Genomic DNA, 20,717 nt, shown 5'->3' with positions numbered 1-20,717 from the left:
TTTCGTCCTCTGCTCACCAATGACCTCGAGTGCTGAAGGGTCGTGGTGGTAGCAGAGGAGGATTCCGAGGTGCTGCCGCCGCCTCAAGGGGCGGTAGAAATGGCCCGTACGTCCTCATCGTCGCATTGTTCTCGTTGCGTGTACAATCTAACCGCTTGTCCACATGCTAGTCCTCAGCCTACCATGGATAAACCGAAGCGTGAGGCCATCTTAGACCTCGCTAAATACGTGAACGAACGCATTCGGGTCAAGTTCACTGGCGGACGGGAAGGTCAGGCGATCCTGCGCCAGCTATCTGTGGCTTTGACTTGACGTTATTTGTCAAACTAGTGACCGGAGTGCTCAAGGGCTATGACCAGCTACTCAACCTCGTGCTTGATGAAGTACAAGAAAATTTGCAAGGCCGTGAGTGTGTCTCGAAGACGTAACATCGCGACGCGCGCTCATTAGCCACCTTAGTCCCTGAGGGCCAACCGACGACACGCAATCTAGGTCTCGTTGTCCTCAGAGGCCCAACGATCACGCTCTTGAGTCCTGTAGACGGCTATGAAGAAATCGCGAACCTAACGTGGAATTTGCGATTGACGACGGATGGAGTTCATGCGCATAATCGAACTGAGAGGGAGGTATTCATGTTGAGACTTGCATTGCGACCGATTCGAGATTAGTGTTGCCGCCAAGCCAGCTAAGCTAAGCTAAGCTGACGAGCTGGATCGCGCTGGATCACCAAGCCGGAGCAAGCTAAGCCGAGATCCGGCTAGCTGGGCGCCAACTCCCTGGCCAGGCCCCAGCCACAGCTTGACTTGCAAGCTCACATTCCAGATATGGCAAGACATTGCATGCGCCGACAGCGAACTGGGCATCATCGTTCCTAGTGTAGTAACAACATGGTATACATGCACAGAACATAACACCATGTATGCATAAGTTCAACATATCTCCCTGAGGAGGTGTGAGCTGCCAAAAAATGTCTGAAGGCCACAACGGAATCACTGAGTATGCATGTCAGAAATAGTCAACACCAGTAATCCAGTGTGAACCTGTAGGCTTATCTATTCGACTAAATAGAGCGACACATTGTTCAACAGTTCAGTAACTGTGTTGGATTACCTTGAAGACTGCATATGTGATGTGGTTCGAACACAGCTGCTAAAGCCATTAAGACAGAAAGCAGGATACACGAGAGTCTATAATCTTGCTCGCCAGCAGCATTGTAGCGCACATTCCCAGGCTGTTCTGTGCCGAGGGTGACTGCTGCCTTTGATATTATGAGGATTACCGCTGTGCTCAAGGCATGACTCGTGAGGAGTCAACACATCCATCCAGGAATTACCAGGCCATACCATGGCAGCCACGCATCTCGAAGTAATTGAAGTCGCGGCTGTCCCGGGACCTCCCGGTCCTACGAGATACCAACTTTGGTAATTATGACATCATCAATGGAGCTAGCCCGCGAGCTGGCTTGAAAACGAGCTGACGATCAGCTCGTTTCTAGGCGTTTCGGCTTAGCTTAGCTTCTTGCAACAAGCTGGGCGTCTAGTTGACAAGCTGAGCTAGCTGGATAAGCCGGCCCGGCTTGGCGGCAACACTAGATTCGAGATAGACCATCCACTAGAAATACACCAGTCACGAAGCAGGGTCATAACGTTGCGGTGTGAAGCATGAGGCTATTCGCATCACTCCTGAGCCACGAACGGCTTTCCAAGAGTTATTCATGAATCCTGGGACATACTACTACTACTACTACTCAACTACGACTCAAACTATATAGACTGGAGCCCGCGGAAACAACCGGTTTCCGGGACGCTGGTTCGATGCGGATCGATATCTCCGGCGGGTGATTATTGAACACCCTTCCTGGTGGGCTGTAACAAGCTGGACGGCCTCCAATCGTCCCCATTGAGTCGTTTCCCCTTGATATATTGAGATCAGATCAGAGTCTGAGGTATAGTATGCGTGTCGTGGTATGTACATGGTGTCAGGATGGCAGACGATATATACAGGACCTTCCTAGAACTATGTGCGGTTGCCAGAGACTGCGGGTAACTACTAGCGAGACGGACAAGCTGGAGTGATATGAACGGAAGGATGAGACAAAGAGAGGGGGCGTCGATGGATTAAAACACCGTGTACCAAGCCAGGTTGACAAAGGGACGAGCATATGCGCGAAAAAGACTGCCGAAGAGACGTGGAAGGGCCACTCAGAATAAGCACCCATAAGTACACCGAGAATGAACGACTTGGACTTAGCTAACTAGCTGCGGTAATCTGCCAGTAGGCATTATCGGGCGTAGGGCCGGTGTGCTCCGCGAAGACAAATTACTCGTCTTCGATCGAGGGGTCATACGTACGCTGCACTCTCTAGGCCCGCTTTACTGACACGGCGCATCGGCTGGAGGGTGGCTTCGTCGACAGGTGCGCGTCGTGCGTGGCGATAGCGTCCTGCCGCATCCTTGATCTCCACCTCCTGTGCAGCGTCTCCGATCTGTGCAGCGTCCAGGACCGGAGGTCCGCTGACACCTGCGAAGGAGTGAGGCAAAGAGAAGAGGGGTGGCAGACTCTCCCGAATGTGCTGCGGGCGACGCCCGCCCAATGCGACCTGGTAGTTTGTCCCACCGCCCGGGCCACTAGCGCCGTCTCCTTCGGCAGCTGCACCCTCACCCTCCCCACCGGACATCTTGACCACACCAATGGACTTCCCGCCGAGCTCCTGTTCCTCGAAGGTCATGAGTTCTGACACGAAGCCGATATTGGGTGATATGCCCTTGCGGCGCTCAAGCACAAAGGAGTACGCCCGTCCAAGCGTCCAGTGATTGGCATGGATAAGATACGCCATGACAGCGGTGACTGAACGCGACTTGCCCGCTTTGCAATGGACGTAGGTAGGGGAGGAATGAAGCCGCGCGTCATCTGCATGACATAAAGCGTCAGAACTATGGAGAGAGGGGGGGATCTGCGTAAGACCATTACTGACCGAGATGCTCGCACACATCACGAACACCACGCGTGATGTTATCCTCTTCAACCGTATCGCGCATCGGTATGCGAATGTATCGTTCAAAGCGCTCACGTAGGCGCAAGCCATGATCGTCGTCACATTCTGCTGCGATATTCAAGATACGCTTCACGCCTAGCGAGAGCAGCTCTTCGACATGCTCCTCAGTTGTCACCTCAGGGCCAAGGAAGAGGAAGTTTGGGAGGATGGTGGAGACACTAAAGACGGGGAATGGCTCTTCCGTGGTGGGAGGTTGTGATGATTCTGGGCGAGCGGTGGAGGGAGATCGTGATATGGGTGTTGATGGGGAGTGCAGCATGCGAGGCGTGCTTGGCTGACCCCATGAGGGTGATGGCGGCGGCAGGAATTCTGAAGAGTGATTTGGGGACACGGAGAGAAGCCGTGCGGATCCTGGCGGTGAAAGTGGAGGTAGGTCGAGGCGGAGGTGAGAGGGTGAGCGGGACCTCGAGCGGAGGCCATTCCCCGTTGGAGGTGCTGCGAGTGTGGCAGACTTGTGCGGCATCTGCAGCTTAGGGAGGTTGGCATTCAGACGCTCTGCAGACTTGGTGTCCAATTTGCGTAAGGTGGGAACGCTTGGGCGACGAGGGGGTGGCGGTCGCGAGAAGCTGAGCTGAGATGGCGCGGGGGATGGTGCAGTGTGGTCAGATGCATCATGCCAGGGGGTGATGGCTGCAGGCATCATAGGTTTTGGAGACACGGCGGATCGCTCGAGCTCGGGAAGATCGCGGGGACGAGTTGTGACTGAGATGTCCAGGTGGAAAAGACCGCCGCCAAGTTTACCATTGGCTTTCTGCGTTTTGGTGGACTGACGCTCCTCCTTGGTGCTGTCGGAGACTATGCGCTGCCTGAGGTACGGATGGCGCTGCGCGGTAGAGAAGCCACCCTGGAGGTAGTCGATCGTACCGTGCTCCAACAAAGGTTCTACCAAGCTGAGCAGGACCCACGCGGTAGCTTGTGGGTTTGTCCTGTCACGATCGTCCATGCGGTCGTCGTATACAATGACATCGCCATCCCAGTCACCGCTGCTCATGACTCCATCCCACAGTTGCTTGCCCTCGTCGGTCGTGATCCACTGGCGAAGAGCAGAGATGTCATGGAGGGCGCCATTAGGCTTCTTTGAACGTTTGAGAATGAGGGAGGGGATCGTGGGGATATTCACGCTGTGTTCGATACGGTTCGCCAGGTAGGCAGTCGTGGGACGGGTATCTATGAGTATCGGGCGCGTCGGGGAGGAGAGACGTGCAACGAGGAGGGCGGCGTCGATGCCATGATATGTTGACGAATCGGAAGACGAAGATCTCCAGTCGTCGGAATCGGCGTAGAGGGCGGAGGTAGGAGTATAGTAGACACTTGCCGGGCTCGCACTGGAGCTGGGGCTGGGTGATCGAGTATCCTTGACATCTTGCCAGGAAGAGCTGAAGGGAGAGGCGTCCTGGTTCTGAACGCGCAGACTGGAGTTGGAAGAACGTATGGGCCGTAGCTTCAAGTTCTTCTGTACGCTCCTCCGGAGCTTCTCGAGTATAGCGAGGTCCTTGGAGATGTCATCCGAGTTGGGGTCGGAGTCTTCCTCAAGTGTAGACTGATACTCTGTGGGAGAGTCAGAGGACTCGGTGGAAGGAGAGGAGAGTTGAAGGAGATCGTCCTCGTCTATCTGGTCGACCGGAGTCGCGAGCTCAATGATAGTATTGGACTGGGCGGGGTGCTTCTCGGCGTTTGTCTGTAAGCGAAGATTTGGCGGGCGGCCCTTAGAGGGAGGCATGCCTGCGGTGCAGAGAGGCTGGGAATGCTCTGCACGGCGAGAGGTAGGGTAGAGAACGGGGAGAGGGCTGGCGAGGACGGAGTCGGTGGAACTGGAGGGGCACTGGCAATTGATGCGACTGCGACCGACGCCCGAGGCAAGGCACAGCACTTTCCCTGGGACATTTGCGCAGACAAGTCCCCAGGAAGGGAAGGATAAGTCTGAATAGGGTCGGATAACGCCCTCCGAAAATGGCGCGGGCGCAGCCATTAGCGCACACACACCCTCACCGCGTTCCTTCCTCTTCGCCCTTTCAGTCTCGTTGCAGAAAAAAAGCGTTCCCGCCGACGTCTGCTCCGCTCACCATGTACAAGTCCTCCAACTTCCGCTCGGCGCAGCCCCAATCAGACTCGCCCTCAGACAGGTACCGTGCACAAGCAAAACAGCTCCAGGAAGCCTTTCCTTCATGGTCATACGACGGTACGTCACTTCTATACCTCATCATCTCCCATCGCTCATCTGGCCTTCTTAGATCTCCAGTCGCTTTTAGCTGAGGTTAGTGGAGATGTTGAGCTTGCGTCCACCAGGATCATCGAGGGTGCGTCTCCTTCCACGCGTCTCCTCTCGTCTGACGCCCACCTCATTCACCCTCGTCCAGGCCATGCGGTGCAGTGGGGCTCTGTGACTCGCAAGAAGGACAAAAAGCCCTCGTCAACCTCCTCCTACTCCAAGGAACCTGCTGGCAGAGAACGAGGCGAATTCCGTGGTGGTCGGGGTGGTCGTGCTGCTAGGGGCGGTCCCCGCGGCGGCGCCGCTCGGGGCGCAGGTGCGCGCGGTGCTCACCATGAGGTCAATGGTCATCGTGCCAAGGCCCCCGTCTCTGGCCAGAACCCCAAGGATGCAGCAGCTGCTGAACCTGCCAATCCCGTTCCTGTCAACGGAGACGCCACCGAGGCTGATCCTGAAGCGTCTGCATGGTCCTCCAGCACCCCTGCCACTTGGGGAGGCGATACTGCAGCCATCAACGGTACTGCACCAAGTGCTGCAGCTCCTCCTGCCGCGCACTCTATTGCCGTGCCTGCGCCCGCTCAAGCGCCTACACACAACACAGCGAAGGTAGTGAGCACTCCAGCCACATCGAAGCTTTCATGGGCGCAAATCGCACGGTAGGTTTCGCGGTCACTTCAACGTTGAGACACTGATGCCATATGCCGTCTCTAGGAAACAAGAGAAACCGACACCCCCCGCACCTGCTCCCCAGCCTGCGCCTGTCTCTGTTCCCAGTCCCCCTCCTGCGCCTGTGCAACAACCTGAGCCCACGCCTCCGCCAGAGGTCGAAGACCCTGTCGCTACCTCCACGGGATGGGAGGAGCCTACAACAGTACAGGCACCGACATGGGATGACGAGCCTCGTCCCGCACGGCAAGCCGAGTCTGTCTCCGCTCCTGCTGCTCCAGAGGAGGCCAAGCCTGCCCAGCCCGAGGCTATCTCCGAAGAGGAACCGGTGCCAGATCGTGTGTCTGCTGCAATTTCCCCGGGTGTCGTGCAACCTCCTGCGCCTGAATCGCCGGCTGCTCTCCCTCCCAAACCCCTCACTCCTTCCGTATCGACTAGGCCCACGCCTGCCCCGCACAGGGCGAATCCGAAATTCAAGACGACGGACCAGCCCGTTGTCCTCCCTGCCAGTTTCGGTTCGGGTGTTGAGAAGATCGGCATGCAGTTCGGAAGCTTAAGCCTTGGTGGTGAAGACTTCGATGCCCCCGCGTACGTCCCCACTCGTGCTTCATATTTGAAACTACTCACGGTGTAGATACAGACAGGAACCATCTCCGGCGGAGCAGAAGGCTCCTCAACCTGTTGCCCCCGAACCTGCACCCGCTCCCGTCGTGCAACCGCAGGAACCTGCTGCACCAATCACCTCGCCGCCATCGCAGACATCTCTTCCCTCCGCTCCCCTTTTCCAGTCGTCCATCTCCCAGCCATCGCAACAGTCTTCTCAGCCTCAGCAGGTATCACAGCTGCCTGCTGTATCCCAGCAGACGCAGCAATCCACTCTTCCCCCCTCCCTCACTCAGCCTTCCCTGACGACCCCCTCTTCGCTGCCTTCGAGCTCCGCCAACTCCGCCATTTCGCCCTACTCCCAGCAATCACAGCCTTCGCTTGCTAGTCACCAGACGCATCAGACACAAAGCCAAGCTCACCACTCATTCGGTCAGCACGTCTTGCCGACTCACCTTGATCAGGTCCAGTCTCAGCAGCAACACACTGCTCCGGCCCCTTCGCAGCAGCAGCAGCAACAGCCTACGGCCGTTGGACAGGGCCAGAACATTGGAGGACCCTCTTCGTACTTCCGTCAACCTGAAGCTCCGTACTTCCACTCCCCCACGCCTCCTGCTGGTCAGAGTCAGGACAGCCCATATGGCGCGTTCGGTCAGCTTGGTCAGCATCAAGGCCAAGGCTCCCATCTCGGCAACTTCGGTGGTGCCGATTATGGATACGGCGAGTCTCAGCGAAACTTCTACGACTCGTATTCTGGTCCTACGGGCTTTGGCAACCGGAGTGCCCTTGGGCACGACGATCTCGGCAAGACGCTGCCCGGCTCCCAGCAGCCTCACGCCGCACCCGGTCTTCCTCCCGCCAATGCCCAGAACTCGCAGCAGCACCCTGGTGCACCCTCGTCCCAGACGAGCTCGCAGGGACAGCCGAATGCTAGCCAGGGCCCGCAGCAGGGCTACCCGCCTCCGCTCCCTTACTACTACCCGCCGTACCCTCAAAGCCAGTACTACGGCTCGCCGTACAACTCTGGCTACACTGTCCCCCAACCATTCGTCAAGTACCCGACTGTCTTCCAGGGCCCCCCTGGACCTCAGTCTGCACCCAGCCCTGCTGCGAAGCAAGTGCAGGGCCCCAATTCTGTCCAGCCTCAGAGCCCCTATGGCCAGAGCCTGTACGGCCAACACCAGCAGCATCCCAGCAGCGCGTACGACGACATCGGCGGCTACCAGCCTCACCACGCCCAGCACCAGCACTCGGTCGGTCAGAACGTGAACGTCACCTCTGGGTTGCCGTCGAGCGAGTACGGCAAGCATCAGAGCCTGTACGGCTCTACCACGCAGGGCATGCAGGGCTTCATGGGTCTCGGCCAGTCCTCTGCGCCTTCGAGCGGTCCCCCAGGTGCGCTCGGCCAGCGCGCTGCCGCGGGCTCTCCCGAAAACGCGTACAAGCCGTACGGCGGTAACGTCGGTGTGAAGGATGTTGCTGGCGGCGTCGGCGTCGGTCAGGGCGGTGTCGGACAGGGCCCGCAGGGCGGACGGGGCGTCCAGCAGCCTGGCCAGGGCAGCTTTTACGCGCAGAGGTACGCCGCTAGCCAGGCCGCGGTCCCGCAGGGCCAGCAAGGCCAGCAGCCTCAGAGCCAAGGCCCCCAGGGCCATCTGGGCTACCCACAGGGCGGCTCGGACGGCAGCACGTTCTACTCGTACCAGCCTAGGCAGCAGCAGGGCTACTGGCAGTGAACGGCGCGTTTAATGCTGAATAGTCGCTGGTGGCGATAGTGTGGACGCTGGATACGGTGGTCGCTGCGTAGCCTACGGATGCTCTCGGGCTTGTTCCTCAAGTTTTCGCACTTGTCGCTTCCCTCTACCCTACCCCCTACCCCCGTGCCTCTCTCCTTCGTGTCCATTGTTTCATCTGTCTGTTCATGTTCATGTGCGTGCAGTTGTGCTAGTCATGTCTCTCGTCTCTTGTCACTGTCTCGTGTGCCTCACGTCTCTCTCTGTCTAGTCACTCTCATCTCAGTTTCTTTCTCCGAGTCCCTCGCTACTGCTAGTACCGTGTACATTTACGATCTAGTCGGCCCCGCCCAATTCTCAGCTCCCAACAATGATTCGGAAGCCGATGACTACGCCGCGTGAACCACATCTCTGCATTCGTGTGAGCTGGCCGTAGGACAGAGCCATAAGCTTGTCAGTCAAGGTCCAGAACGGCTTATGCCCTGTATGCGCGTACCCATGACGTCCGAGATTCCACTCGTAGCGAGGTGGACCACACTCCGTGTAGGCGACGCTGGTCTCCGGGTACATTGCGGTGACAATCGGGACGACGCCGCTGAGCTCTTGCACCAGTCTTTGCATCGCCTCGTAAGTCGGGAGCTGGAACCTCCCCTCGTAGTCCTCCACGATCGACGCGGTGTCCAGGCGAGACGACCTTTCTGAATGCCCGTTGATGACGAACAGCTGGAGCGCAAGCCGGAGCTCGCGATTCTCGGGGGGCCGTCAAGTCCGGAAGATCCCCGTCCCGCTGCGGGTGACGCATACGATCTACATAAGTACAGCCGTAGGATCTAGGCGAGATCCCTCGAGCGATGCGTTCTTCAGAGCGGTGATGACGTCCTTCAGAGCGTTGATGAGAGCCACAGCCTGTTTCGATGGCTCCGGTGTCGGCTCAGGCAGCGGCCCTGTGACGTCGTGGCTACGGTGGCCGTGTTCGGGCTCGTCGTCCGCCTGCGCCTCGCCGTCCGCCGGAGGCTGGTCATGAGCGGGAGGCTCGCTGGCGTCGGGCTCTGGCAAACGCGATTGTGGTGATCCCGGCGGAGCGTCCTGGAAACGGACAGGGATGGTTCTATGCGGGGGAGAACCACCACGGCTCGTCGGCCAATGTCGCAGGACGAAGCATGAAGAGAGGCCCCTTGCAATCGAGAACCGCACGCTCGCAGAGTGCAAGACTGCGTAGCATGCGCACATGAACCCGGCTGACGCATCGCAGATTGACGGCTTTACCACTGCGCTTCCGACGATCATGCGCCGGGCTAGTACGGCGCATATATGTATGTACATGCACCGTACAAGCTCGGCGCATATTATAGTCAGCGCGTTCGAGTTACCGCTACTCCCGTGTGTGTAAGTTGTGACACCTACCTCGGGCGACTCCTGCGCGTCTTCGCCCGAGTCGTATAGAGGCAGGGCATTGGATCCAAGTGCCCCCTGTAGAAGACGGGCCCCCGCCCTCACGCGGCGCCTGCTAGACGGATACGAGAGTCGGATGAGATGAGGAGATCAACGAGTTGTAAGGGCACCTACGTTTTCTTGCGTGCGTCGGCGCTGTCTCCTACGTCCCTTCGCGGACGGTTGGCCTGTCGTCTTCACGGAGCCACTGGCCGCGAGCGCGTGCCCTGACGGAGTGGTTCGTGCCGGGTCGAGGCGTGGCCGTCGTATGTTTTCCGCGAGACCTCCCGCCGCTGGCCTCTGCAGTGCTGCAGGCAATGGCAGTAGAATGGTCCTTTAGTGGAGTTGCGTGTAGGTGGCATTGCGAGGTTTTTGCGGGTCCAGTGATGATAAAATGGGGACGACCAGAGGGGTTGCCCAGCTTGCGATTTGGGGGGGGGGGATTGACCGCGCGCACAGAGAGCTTGCACGGCTTGCACGGCTTGCAGAAAAAAGACGTGTGCTGTTTCGACGACACAAAGAAATGTATTACATAGTAGGTAGAGACATGTGAGGACACGACAGAGACAAATCGACGTCACCGTCTCAGGACGTGCACGTCCGATCCGGCCACCGCAATGACAGTGAAAGACATGAATTGAGCGCTTGAAGTGGCCCGCCCAGTCCGAAAGCACGCCGCGTGAAGCACACCTCGTGTGCTGTGTGAGCTGGCCGTAGGACAGTTCTGTAAGCTCGTGAGCCGATGTCCAGGATGTCCAGAACGGCTTGCGCTGCGGATGCACGTACCCCTTGACGCGGACCAAGGCCGAGAGTCGACAACGTTGGCGGTTTGAGGAATGGCTCCTTTTGGCAAGCCGACTCTGTCCAAGCGACGCGCTAGTGCTCGTAGCGAGGTCGATGCCGGCAGCGTTAACGTGGCTTGCAATCGCACTGCGACCATTGCTGCCCGCTACCCTCATGTGAACAGGTCGGTTGGAAATGGCGAACGATGTGAGCATATCCGTGGGCGCGTGCAGGCACGCTCGCTGATCTCGTCTGGTAGGCGAACGTCGTTGGACTGCAAGACGTGGGCGATCCTGAGGCTGCGAACGCGGTGCCCCGATCGAGTTCTTCCAGCGCGGAAGCTTCGACTCGGGCTGCCCCGGCGTGGACGAGAGGTGCGCTGATGTTTCTTTGGCGCTCGTCGCACGCATGGAGAGCTCCATACTGAACTGTGTCTGCGCGATCCCTGACGCGAACGGAACGCAGACGGGGTGCTGCAGCTGGACACCGCCGTCAAGTGGAAAGGCGGCCGGAAGAAGACGGTGAGCTCTATGGAGTGCGCCCAGGCTTCATACGGCCCATGGGATCTGACGACGGGTTTGGCCCACCAGCACCGCGTGGCGGGCAGGCGCGGCCGTCCGCCAAAGGATCCGCGCAAGTCGGAAGAGGAGGGCCTCTAGTCCGGGAGAGGTGGCTCGACGTTCGGCCAGGCTCAGGGTCGAATGAACTCAGGAACCCGCGAGCGACTTGGAGATGAAGGCGCGTGGCGAACGGTCGTGGAGCGGAACGTCAGGCGACGACCGTTCGGTGTCTGAAGGTGCAGGATCGGTGATCTTTAGGCGCAGTGACTTGGCTCGCGAAAAGTGTTGTGCTACCAGCTTCATGAAGCCGAGGCTAGCGGCGAATATTTCTGAGGTAGACCACACGTTTTAATGTACATGATGCTTTTCGCAATGGATTGCGGGTGAACATCGTTCGTAGGAGCGACCATATCGGGTTCGGACTTGATACCCAGGAGACCAAGCACATGGTGCAAGAGGTCTGGTGGCGGGCGTTCTGTGAACAAGGTACAGACAAATGCTACTTCTTGGGAAAGAAGGACGTAATCTTGGCTGAAGACGTTTGCGGGTCCGCCACTTTGGGCTTCTGGTTCTAGACAGACAGTAAGGGAGCGGTGAAGAAAGGTAGTCAGGGGAGCTCGTTACCTTTGCTGGACTCTGGCGGGCACGTTTTGGGGTGGACGCGGACGACGGCAGGTCAGAGTCCGTTCTGGGATCGTGGACGTACTCGATCTCCGAGTCGTCCTCCCACGTGTTCAGCTTCTCCGCCTTGGCCTTCTTGCTTGCGGCTGCGACTGTCTGCTGCACGTCACTCGGCGATCGACTCCGCTTGGGCGCGCTTGGGCGGGAAGGCGTCGACGGTTCCTTTCGAAGCTGCTTGGCGAACATGGCCTCGATCCCGTCCTTGCGGGCGGCGATCGGCTGCACAAAGGTGGGCGAGTCGTTCCCGATCTTGCCCACTTCCTTGGGCACTGCGTAGCTGTCGTCACCAGCGGTGGTCAGCGTCGGACTTGTCGGCCCTCTCCACCGACGTCGGGGCGACTGACCATAGGAGGGGATGCTCTGCAGACGAGTACGGCGCACAGAGCCTGCTCAGCTCGCCCGTCCACCTGCCCCCCGACGTGTCCAGCCAGACGGACAGCGCGTGTTCGTCCGCCAGGATCACAGGCTGCCGCTCGTGCAGCCACCTCAACTCCTTGCTTGCCCCCGTCGTCACGATCGCGAACGTCCACAACGGCTCCGTGCTTCCTGTTCGTACTCACGTCAGCCTCTACGTCCCATCTGCACCGACGGCCCATACCTTCCAGCGTCACGCAATCCCACAGGCCAGCCAGCAGCATCAGCCTGTCCTCCTTTGCCTTCGTCAGATGCGGCAGCCGCTCCTTTCCCTTCTTCAGCCACTCGTAATATCTGCACATCGTGTCAGCTCGCACACACACAGAGCAGCATCTCCAGCCCACCCTTGGCACACCACCGCACACCGCTTCTTCCCCTTGATGCTCGCCCACATCCCTCGCCCCTCTCCCATCAGCGCCTCGCACCGCGCGTTGATCGTCTTCAGCGACCCGTCCTCGTGCTTGCTATAGTGCGGCACCAGCCCCCACCGCATCGTCTGCATCACCACCTGCACGGGCTCAGTCTCTCCCGCTGTTGCAACGGCTCCCGCATCCGTCTCCTTCCCTTCCAACGACGGCATGCGGCGTGCAGACGAGCTGCTCGCTGTGCCCTGTCCCGCGTCGTCCGCCCGCCTGATCACAGGTGCTTGCGACCGAGGTGCCACATTGTACCTGTATGTCCACGCTTATCCGAACACAATCCACTTCGAGCCATCAAACGCCTCACCTCGGTACGAATTGGTCCCGACCGACCCATTCCCCGACCTGGACATTGTAGCCGTGCATCTGCTGGATTTCATCGTGCTGCCCGCAGACGTCACGTCAGTCGCGACTCGGGGATATGCACCGCGCGTCCTTACAGGAATACCGAGCGCGAACCGTCCGCACATGATGGCGGTCCGCTGTCCCGTAGCGCCTCTTGAAACAACGAATGCTAGAATGTGCCCGGGAGACGTCAATTCTGTTTGTTAGACAATACGCCCGGCACAACGACAAGAACACCGCTGGGATGCAGAAGTTATGTGACCGAGCGGGTTCGCGTGCGAAACAGCGCAACAGACACTGTGTGGCGGTGCCCTGACATCACAGTATCCCACATCCGGCCCGCGACGACAGTCGTCTACAACGGTACAACAACCGCAAATCTCAACGTCCCTACTTACCTCAGAATGATGAACAGCGACAGGCACACTGACCGGACGCGCAGGGTCGACCACTCTTGTATTGTTCGGTATCCGCTCGTCTATTCGACAGCCGGGTAGTACATAGTCGATGCTCGAATAACAATACATTTGAGTCGCGTCAACAAGATGTTTCACCCCTCTTCTCTTCCACTTGACTCGTTGGCGTTAGATCAATTGAAGGTGAAGCAACGGACAGCACGAGGAGCTACGCGACGGCAGGGGACTGCTGCCGCCGCAGCGGCGACGCGCGCCCGGACGGCGGCCGGCTGTCGTCGTAGTCGCTCCCCTCCGCCATTAGCTCCGCGTGGCCCATCTTCGCGAGCTTCTTGTCGAAGATCCGGTGCCGGTACCCGCTCACGATCCGCTCGAGCAGCTCCGACGTCGACACGCCCGGCGTGCGGCGCGTCGGGAGGAACTTGCCTGCAGCGATGGTGAGATGGATGGGATGCACGGCGGGAGAGGGGGGGGGCGCACCTTGGTTCTTGACGAACGCGTAGACGTCGTCGTGGTTGCCGGACACGTACGGGTCCTCGTCGTGCGCGACGTAGTCGATTTGGTACTTCCGTGATGTCAGCAACGAGGGGTCGGGGCACAGAGCGGAGGTACCTTGTCCAGGAAGCTCTGGTCGATGACCCACGGCGCGTCCGGGATCACCTCGTCCACCCATCGACAATGCCGCACCGACTCGCACCTTGCGACCCGACCACACGCCGTGTTAGTCCACGCGGCTCGACCGGAGAACGCGCGCACGCACCTCTCGCCATGCCGCATGATCGGGACGTTCTTGTGCTCCATGCACTGCTCGTCCGAGTTCACCCCCACGAGCAGATGCACGCCCGACACCGCGCCCGCGCCCGCGCCCGCGCGCGGGGGAACGCGAGCTTCGCCTGCCGCAGCTGCAGCGCGTGCCCGAAGTGGAAGAGGTCGTACACCCCGTCCGCGTAGATGCGCACGGCGCGGTCCGCCGGCGGCGCGTTGATGCGGTACTGGCGCTGCGAGCCGTGCGGATCCGTCCCCGCGATGCACGCCCGCGCGTACTCCTGGATGTCCGCTGGGGTGAGGTTCGCCGGGTTGAAGGCCTGCACCGAGATCGGCGCGGGGGCGGGCTCGGTGGGGGCGAGCGTGAGCGCGAGCGCGGGCGCGGGCGCTGCTGGGGGGTCCTGCGCGTTGGGTTCCGCTGAGGCCGTCGCGGGGGCGACCGCGGGCCCTGCGGGTGCGTGGGCCTCCTCGCCGGCCGTCTCGGGCGGGTCGTCGCTCTCGGGCAGGACGGAGGAGGAGAGGAGGGGCGAGGTGAGGGTGGACGCGATGCTGGACGCGTACCGGGGGGTCTCGCGGCCGAGGAGCCCGCCGCGCGTGGTGATGATGCTCTCGACGTCGCCGTCGTAGGTGGGGGAGTCGACCCCGCCGTCGTCGGACGACACGACGGCCGCGGCGAGGGCGTGGCGCGGGCGCAGGCCGAGGCCGCGTGCGCTCAGGCCGTTGCGCGAGGAGGACGGCCCGGGGGGCGCGCGGCGGGCGGGGCGGAGACGTGCACGGAGATGGCGGAGGCGCCGTCGTCGGTGAGCGGGTCGTTGTCTTCCTCGGAGGCGTCGTAGGCGGGCGAGTCGAGCACGGGGCGGTTGTGGGCGAGGGAGTGTTTTGTGCCGAAGGATCGTTTGGAGTGCAGGACTTTGCGGGTGCCGGAGGCTGCTGTGGCGGGGCTGGCACCGACTAGAGCTGCGGTAGCTGCAGCTGCAGCGGCGGTGGGAGGGGTTGGGCTGGAGCTGGTAGCAGCCGAGACCTCCATTTGTCGAGGGATCTACTTGCGATGACTCGAAGAAAAATGGAGATGAAGACGAACGATGTAGGCTGTAGGCTTCGGGGAGGATAGCACAGAAGAGATGGTGGATACAGAGGGATAGTTACGGCGGGTAGGAGAGGATGGAGAGGAGGAGTAGCGGGGCGGATGGATCTGACGGGCGGGAGTCCGGTGTGTTACGCTGGCTTGGCTCGCGCCGGCTCCATCGACAGCGCAAAGCACGGGCAGCCCATCCTGCGCGATCGCGGAATTTTTTGGGCACGAACGTTCATCCTCACCATCACCTCTCTACATACCCTCGGTACATATCTGATCGACTGTGCGTCCTTGCGGATCCAATATTGCGCATGCAGAGCGCTTGTCCGTGATATTGTGCGCGCGACATGCACACTTGGCTCACGCTCGTCATGGAGCATCCCCTGCGCTCCTCACGCGGGCGGATGGCGTCGAGGGCCTCCTGCCCGTCCGCACGGTCCGTTCCTGATCGCCATCTCAGCGCCCTCGTCCCAGCCTCGTCGGAGTAGTCGGAGTATGTCGGAGTAGGGGTCGCCACGGCGTCTAGATTACAGCGGAGAACGAACGCGTTCCCGCTTCGCCGCCGCCGGACAGTTGCAGCACTCGACGTTTACACTACGGTCTTGACTTCAGTCTCGCCCTGCTGCCCCATACTCCTCTCTGCTTTACATGGACGCGAGCGCAAAGAAGATACTCGAGACTGTTGCTACCAAGACTCTTCACGCACATGGATTCTCAAAGTCATCCACACACGCCAACCTCGTACTCGCCGACGTTACTTCCCGCTACCTCGCCTTCCTCGCCCAGACCGTGGCCAAGTACGCAGAACATGCAGGCCGCCATCACATATCCGTTTGCGATGCAGTCGAGGCCATAGACGAGCTGGGAACGAGCGTCGATGAGTTGAAAGACTACTGTGCGACAGAGGGCAAGGATATGGCGCGTTACGCGACCCATTCCGCCAAGCGGCTCGAGGATCTTGCTGAACTCAAGGGTGCGTCGTGTACCCTTCGTACTACTAGCTCATTCTCTAAACTGTTGGCGCGAGCAGCGCAACTTGCTGTCGGACTCAGCCACGACGAAGATGATCTCATCCCTCTCGAATGGGGTCCAGTGCCAGACGACGCGCCCTCAGAGGAGGAGAGCAGCGAGTACGAAGACGAGATTGCCACCCCGTCTGACGAGGTCGCAAAGGCGGAGGTCATGATGGTCGACCCCCAGCACGCACATTCAGAGGACATCGCGATGGAAGGAGAGCCAGCAGTACCACTCAAACAACCACTGCCACGCCGCATACCAACTCCTCCCTTGCCTCCCTCTCCCATATCCAGGTCCCCCTCTCCCCCGCGAAAACGCCAGCGTACAGCCAGCTGGAACCACCCTGAGTATATACCCGATTTCCTTCCGCCATTCCCTACAGACGGCGAATCACAACGCGACGGTAGCCCACACCCTATCGCGCCTAGCGATTCAGCTAGTCTGCCCAACAACACAGGCGTGGTCAAGGACGAACGACCACCTACGCCACCGCTGCAGGCGCAGGTGTCGACGGCCTCTTCGTCAGCGGACTACCTTACACCAATACCTTACGAACAGTCCTCGCTCGCGTCGTTGCCAGCATGGCATCTGCCTGCACACCCTCCACAGGACGAACACGGACTCTCGACGAGGTCCCAGGCGCAAGCCGCGATTCCTCAGGTCCAGCCTGCACTTCTAGGAGCGTATCACCACATCCTCACGCATCCCCCGCCGACCAAAGTCGGCGCAGTCAACCCGGCGAGGTATCGCGTGGCGCTCGCACTTGTGGAGGAGAGCGAGAAGTGCAACAGGTGGGACGTCCCGACGACGTTGTTCGGCAGTACGGCTCCGAACCCACCACGCGTTGCGCCCATGCCGCCAAGTTACGCAATGCCGATTGGGAAGGGTCCGGCAGGGGGCAGCGGATCAGGTACGCCGGACGGGGATGCGAAGGATAAGGCAGGGAAGGAGGAGGAGAAGAGGCCGTTACCGGGCGCGCCTGCCCGGACTATCGCGCCTTCGGACAGGATTGTGGCGAGCCTGAGCAGGCAGGGCTCGAGGATCCCGAAGCTGGCACGGCATGTGCTCTCGGTATGTAACTGTCATCGTGAACGGCGGCGTGAGGCGGTTGCTGATCCCGTCCTTGTGGCGGTATCGCGTAGGGTCCTGTCTATGCACGCACAGTGCGACTTGCCCATCCTCCCGTCCTTTCGCGGGGTGCGCAGAAGCTCACGTACGGTCCTGGGGTATATGCCCCGTGGAACGCGAGCTTCTCGCCGATGCCGGCCACCGCACCTGCGCCGGGCAAGGGCAAAGAGGCGAACGGGATGCCAAATGGGAAGGACAAGGACAAGGAGAAAGACAAGGAGGCTCCTCGGCCGCTGCCGGATGCGCGGCTGTACGCGACGTGGAACTACGAGCAGAAGCGATTCGACGAGCCGCTCGCGATGCGTAGACGGATGGGGAGCATGGCCGGGAGCGTGGGTGGGGTTTCGATGGGGAGGACGAGGAGCGAGAGCACGAATGCGTGAATGCTGGGTGGACGATGGACGTGCATTGTCGTGCGCACCGCTCCCACGACGGCGCTCGATCTGGAGCGATGGCCATCTGCAGGGACGGCGTTGGAGATTGGCAGCGTTGACATCTGCGTTTGAGTGCACGCTCGCTGGCCTGCGCTCGCACAACGGACAGTGGCCGATGTTGGGGACTGTATTATTACTGGTATATTATCTGCTCTAGGAAGTCAGAATGCGTAATCGACGGACGAGCACTGGAGCACTTGCATTGCTCAACTACATATTCGCACATTGCGGGCGGCGGTCTCGGACTGATGTCGAGGTGATGATGGACTGGCCAGGGCCGGAATGGACCATCGCTATGGCACTGGCACTGACACCGGGCGCTCGCTGCCTTTCATTATCCTCCGCCCGCCACTCCCCCCCCCTCTGCCTTCATTCTCTTGCCCCGTCTCTTTGCATTTCCTTCTCCAGCCTCTGGCAGGCCAGCCCTCGTGCTTTCAGTCGTCTCATTCCAACGCCCATCGTCTCTCGTTCACCACAAGCCCTAGTCAACATGATGCGCTCTTCCTTCTCGCTTTTCGTCGCTGTCTTGGCCCTCTTTGCTGGTCATGGTCGGTCTTGCTCTAGCGTTTGCGTTCCGTGCGGCATCGAACTGAAGAGAATGTCCTAGTCCTTGCGCTGAACATCACCATCGGCGGGAGAAACATCACTGCGCCCCAGTTCCTGAACACCTCGGACATCGTCCTTCAAGACGTACGCACTCTGCTTGTACTCACCTGGTAGCGTTCTCCTCTTACTCCGCCAAATCTTGGCTGGACCGTAGTGCGCGGCTCAAAACTGCACTGCCGCTCAGAGTGCACTCAACGTACGTCTCGTACTCGTCTGCTTCGGGCCGGCCCTTTGTCCAGCCTCCCGTACTGAGAGTCTTGTCTGCTCCTGTGTTGACAACAGACATGCGGCGCGAACGACACCTGTGCCTGCGCCGCGTCCACGGTGTCGCTCGTCCTGGGCTGTCAGCAGTGCATGTTCAACCAGCTCATCGCGCGCAACAAGCAGCCGGTCGACCTCCTCGCGGGCCAGGCCTCCGCGCTGACCGGTACGTTCCCCCTCGCCCTCCCCTCCCATACACCGTCCGGCCTCTCGGCTCGAGCGCTGACCGCATCGTCTGCCATAGCGTACTCGACTGCATGCACGAACATCACTGCCGTTAACGCTAGCCAGGTCACGCTCACTCTTCCTCCCGATTGGGACGGTCCGTTCGGCCAGGGCCTCACCACCGGCACGACCGTCGTGGCCGTCATCGCAGCGTTCGTTCTCGGCCTGTGCTCTATCACTATCGTCAACACTATGTGAGATGGGTGGACCCCCAGTCCAGCGTAGTACGCTCGTGGACGAGCAGCGGTGAGATTGTGTGACGAGGCGCGGTGGTGATAATTTATGGCTTCTTGCCTGTACGCGTTCGGTCTGCTGTCCCTGATGCTAGGTAGTGCCTGCGCTCCGTTGATGGGAGACGTGAAGTGGACGGTGTAGGAATCTGATAGCGGTTTTTTTATACTCTTGATCGGATTGGTGAATCCTGGTGAAAATGGCTGTTCAAACCAACCGGGAAATCTGGTTTCTGAACTTGGTTGTGAGACGGTGGTCTGTCGATGTAGCGGCCAGATCAGACAGATATCGCTGTCAAGATGATGCTGATAGAATGGACCATGCGGCAATCCATTGTATGACACAAGGGACGGAGAGTGATACATGGCGCGCAAAGGGCGGTAGGAGTGGTACACATGCACAGTGAGGATGATACTGCTACGAGATACTGATGCTTAACGACTGAACACAACAGTGGGCGTGTGAATGGCACAAACACAACAATGACGAAAGACCGAGTAGAGAGAACTATCTGTGGTATACAGCCAGTCAGCATCGTTTGATCACGCGATTAACCTAGTCACGAGAGTAGGAAGTCCACGAAGCAAGCACATGAGAAACTCGTAACTGACCGAAGCGTGTCACTTAGGATCCCTTGGGAGCCTCCTTGAAGGAGATGGCCTGCTCCTCACCCATAGCAGAGACGATAGTAACAAGGAGATCCTTGCCGTCGTCAAAGTCGGCCTGGATCTGCTTGCCAATATCACCCTCAGGAAGCTTAACGTCATCCTTGGCGACACCATCCTGAGTCATGAGGTTAAGGAAGCCGTCGTCGATGTTGACCTTTACGCAGAACGTGGGCGGGTAAGGTACGGTACACATAGAAAAGTGAAAATGGCTTACGAGCTGGTATTCGTTACGAGTAACGTTGGGAACATCCATGTTGTGGGTGGAGGGGGAGATATCCTCCTGTAGAACGGAAACCGCACCAGTGGTGAACATTCAGACGCACCCACAACTGCATACAGGACACAAACCAGTTTTTTGCCGGTGAAGATCTGGAGAGAACGTGAGCGCGGGTTTCCTGGCTCGATGAGAACATGTAAACGCACATCGATACCAACCAGGTGGACCTTAGCGTGACCGTGCTTGCCCGTCTTGGAGGTGGACATGTCGACGATCTTGCACGGACGACCTGCAAGGTTCCGAGGGAGACGGAAAGTCCGCAGCACCAGATGAGCCTTCAGCAGAGCCCGGAAGACACTAAGAGCGAGAGACGTACCCTTGATGACGACATGGCCGTTCTTGCGGAGGGCCGAGCATTGCATGGGGAAGGTGGCCGAGGCCCCAGCGCTGGCCTAAGAAGAGAGGAAGGACGTCAGTATTATGGGACGGAGGAGATCTAGGCGAGAGATGGAAGATATAACAGATACTACGCACCTGCTCGAAGTTGTGGTTGTGCTGCTCGTCGTCAGACATGGTTGTGGGTCGTGTGAGGGGGCGTGTATAGAGAGAGTGGGAGAGAAGAAAGGAGGAAGAGATGGAGAGCGAACGTCTAGAGCAGGTGGAAGAGAACGAGCAGATAAATCCCGACCCACTCACCGTGAAAAATGCCATCTTCATCGATTTTCTATCTCCGCTCAACCCGGACGCCCGCTATCCGGACATCCCCGACACTCCTCCGCCC

General features: G+C 59.5%; 11 protein-coding genes across 11 annotated transcripts; 5 read left to right on the top strand and 6 right to left on the bottom strand.

The window, feature by feature from the left end:
* Positions 1–183: 183 nt before the first annotated feature.
* On the top strand, positions 184–1,028 carry DICSQDRAFT_148010 (LSM-domain-containing protein; the record flags this gene model as incomplete). The annotated part of the gene is made up of 4 exons (XM_007366990.1): positions 184–271; positions 331–405; positions 460–568; positions 1,010–1,028. The coding sequence occupies 4 exons, from the start codon at positions 184–186 to the stop codon at positions 1,026–1,028; spliced, it is 291 nt and encodes a 96-aa protein (XP_007367052.1).
* An 893-nt stretch (positions 1,029–1,921) lies between these two features.
* On the bottom strand, positions 1,922–4,847 carry DICSQDRAFT_88187 (uncharacterized protein). Its single transcript, XM_007366989.1, has 2 exons — positions 2,975–4,847; positions 1,922–2,910 (listed from the first exon to the last, which is right to left on the bottom strand). The coding sequence occupies exons 1-2, from the start codon at positions 4,773–4,775 to the stop codon at positions 2,342–2,344; spliced, it is 2,370 nt and encodes a 789-aa protein (XP_007367051.1). The 5' UTR covers positions 4,776–4,847; the 3' UTR covers positions 1,922–2,341.
* Positions 4,848–5,043: 196 nt separating this feature from the next.
* On the top strand, positions 5,044–8,629 carry DICSQDRAFT_137673 (uncharacterized protein). The gene is made up of 5 exons (XM_007366988.1): positions 5,044–5,234; positions 5,287–5,352; positions 5,413–5,920; positions 5,976–6,518; positions 6,571–8,629. The coding sequence occupies exons 1-5, from the start codon at positions 5,120–5,122 to the stop codon at positions 8,264–8,266; spliced, it is 2,928 nt and encodes a 975-aa protein (XP_007367050.1). The 5' UTR covers positions 5,044–5,119; the 3' UTR covers positions 8,267–8,629.
* DICSQDRAFT_171327 (uncharacterized protein) lies at positions 8,621–9,572 on the bottom strand (the record flags this gene model as incomplete). The annotated part of the gene is made up of 3 exons (XM_007366987.1): positions 8,621–9,013; positions 9,083–9,474; positions 9,530–9,572. 3 exons carry the CDS (start codon positions 9,570–9,572, stop codon positions 8,621–8,623), a joined length of 828 nt encoding a protein of 275 aa, XP_007367049.1.
* Positions 9,573–10,672: 1,100 nt separating this feature from the next.
* DICSQDRAFT_181461 (uncharacterized protein) lies at positions 10,673–11,157 on the top strand (the record flags this gene model as incomplete). Its single annotated transcript, XM_007366986.1, has 3 exons — positions 10,673–10,684; positions 10,737–10,851; positions 10,943–11,157. 3 exons carry the CDS (start codon positions 10,673–10,675, stop codon positions 11,134–11,136), a joined length of 321 nt encoding a protein of 106 aa, XP_007367048.1. The 3' UTR covers positions 11,137–11,157.
* Positions 11,158–11,313: 156 nt separating this feature from the next.
* Positions 11,314–12,917, bottom strand: DICSQDRAFT_155861 (uncharacterized protein; the record flags this gene model as incomplete). The annotated part of the gene is made up of 6 exons (XM_007366985.1): positions 11,314–11,608; positions 11,662–11,995; positions 12,063–12,264; positions 12,317–12,426; positions 12,477–12,803; positions 12,859–12,917. The coding sequence occupies 6 exons, from the start codon at positions 12,915–12,917 to the stop codon at positions 11,537–11,539; spliced, it is 1,104 nt and encodes a 367-aa protein (XP_007367047.1). The 3' UTR covers positions 11,314–11,536.
* Positions 12,918–13,520: 603 nt separating this feature from the next.
* On the bottom strand, positions 13,521–14,086 carry DICSQDRAFT_171324 (uncharacterized protein; the record flags this gene model as incomplete). The annotated part of the gene is made up of 4 exons (XM_007366984.1): positions 13,521–13,735; positions 13,790–13,874; positions 13,922–14,006; positions 14,070–14,086. The coding sequence occupies 4 exons, from the start codon at positions 14,084–14,086 to the stop codon at positions 13,521–13,523; spliced, it is 402 nt and encodes a 133-aa protein (XP_007367046.1).
* Positions 14,087–14,127: 41 nt separating this feature from the next.
* DICSQDRAFT_171323 (uncharacterized protein) lies at positions 14,128–15,529 on the bottom strand (the record flags this gene model as incomplete). Its single annotated transcript, XM_007366983.1, has 3 exons — positions 14,128–15,078; positions 15,156–15,347; positions 15,410–15,529. The coding sequence occupies 3 exons, from the start codon at positions 15,527–15,529 to the stop codon at positions 14,128–14,130; spliced, it is 1,263 nt and encodes a 420-aa protein (XP_007367045.1).
* Positions 15,530–15,766: 237 nt separating this feature from the next.
* On the top strand, positions 15,767–17,907 carry DICSQDRAFT_137672 (uncharacterized protein). The gene is made up of 3 exons (XM_007366982.1): positions 15,767–16,122; positions 16,180–17,237; positions 17,309–17,907. Exons 1-3 carry the CDS (start codon positions 15,798–15,800, stop codon positions 17,675–17,677), a joined length of 1,752 nt encoding a protein of 583 aa, XP_007367044.1. The 5' UTR covers positions 15,767–15,797; the 3' UTR covers positions 17,678–17,907.
* A 311-nt stretch (positions 17,908–18,218) lies between these two features.
* On the top strand, positions 18,219–19,018 carry DICSQDRAFT_171321 (uncharacterized protein; the record flags this gene model as incomplete). Its single annotated transcript, XM_007366981.1, has 5 exons — positions 18,219–18,276; positions 18,336–18,418; positions 18,519–18,530; positions 18,617–18,761; positions 18,840–19,018. The coding sequence occupies 5 exons, from the start codon at positions 18,219–18,221 to the stop codon at positions 19,016–19,018; spliced, it is 477 nt and encodes a 158-aa protein (XP_007367043.1).
* Positions 19,019–19,371: 353 nt separating this feature from the next.
* On the bottom strand, positions 19,372–20,598 carry DICSQDRAFT_137670 (eukaryotic translation initiation factor 5A). Its single transcript, XM_007366980.1, has 6 exons — positions 20,471–20,598; positions 20,313–20,388; positions 20,143–20,225; positions 20,068–20,088; positions 19,934–19,999; positions 19,372–19,873 (listed from the first exon to the last, which is right to left on the bottom strand). Exons 1-6 carry the CDS (start codon positions 20,507–20,509, stop codon positions 19,676–19,678), a joined length of 483 nt encoding a protein of 160 aa, XP_007367042.1. The 5' UTR covers positions 20,510–20,598; the 3' UTR covers positions 19,372–19,675.
* Positions 20,599–20,717: the final 119 nt, after the last annotated feature.

This window comes from Dichomitus squalens, assembly GCF_000275845.1.
Source record: "Dichomitus squalens LYAD-421 SS1 unplaced genomic scaffold DICSQscaffold_22, whole genome shotgun sequence".
Taxonomy (NCBI): Eukaryota; Fungi; Basidiomycota; class Agaricomycetes; order Polyporales; family Polyporaceae; genus Dichomitus; species Dichomitus squalens.
The sequence above is the reverse complement of the archived record's forward strand: the minus strand, read 5'-3'. Positions and strand labels throughout refer to the sequence as shown.

Coding starts and splice junctions, on each gene's coding strand:
- DICSQDRAFT_88187 (XM_007366989.1), bottom strand. CDS start 4,775: ATGCCTCCCTCTAAGGGCCGCCCGCCAAATCTTCGCTTACAGACAAAC. Junction 2,911..2,974: donor TGATGTGTGCGAGCATCTCG/GTCAGTAATGGT, acceptor TATGTCATGCAG/ATGACGCGCGGCTTCATTCC.
- DICSQDRAFT_137673 (XM_007366988.1), top strand. CDS start 5,120: ATGTACAAGTCCTCCAACTTCCGCTCGGCGCAGCCCCAATCAGACTCG. Junction 5,921..5,975: donor TCATGGGCGCAAATCGCACG/GTAGGTTTCGCG, acceptor TGCCGTCTCTAG/GAAACAAGAGAAACCGACAC. Junction 6,519..6,570: donor GAAGACTTCGATGCCCCCGC/GTACGTCCCCAC, acceptor GTGTAGATACAG/ACAGGAACCATCTCCGGCGG.
- DICSQDRAFT_137672 (XM_007366982.1), top strand. CDS start 15,798: ATGGACGCGAGCGCAAAGAAGATACTCGAGACTGTTGCTACCAAGACT. Junction 16,123..16,179: donor GGATCTTGCTGAACTCAAGG/GTGCGTCGTGTA, acceptor TGGCGCGAGCAG/CGCAACTTGCTGTCGGACTC. Junction 17,238..17,308: donor TGGCACGGCATGTGCTCTCG/GTATGTAACTGT, acceptor GGTATCGCGTAG/GGTCCTGTCTATGCACGCAC.
- DICSQDRAFT_137670 (XM_007366980.1), bottom strand. CDS start 20,509: ATGTCTGACGACGAGCAGCACAACCACAACTTCGAGCAG. Junction 20,389..20,470: donor ACAACCACAACTTCGAGCAG/GTGCGTAGTATC, acceptor CTCTCTTCTTAG/GCCAGCGCTGGGGCCTCGGC. Junction 20,000..20,067: donor TCTTCACCGGCAAAAAACTG/GTTTGTGTCCTG, acceptor TCCGTTCTACAG/GAGGATATCTCCCCCTCCAC.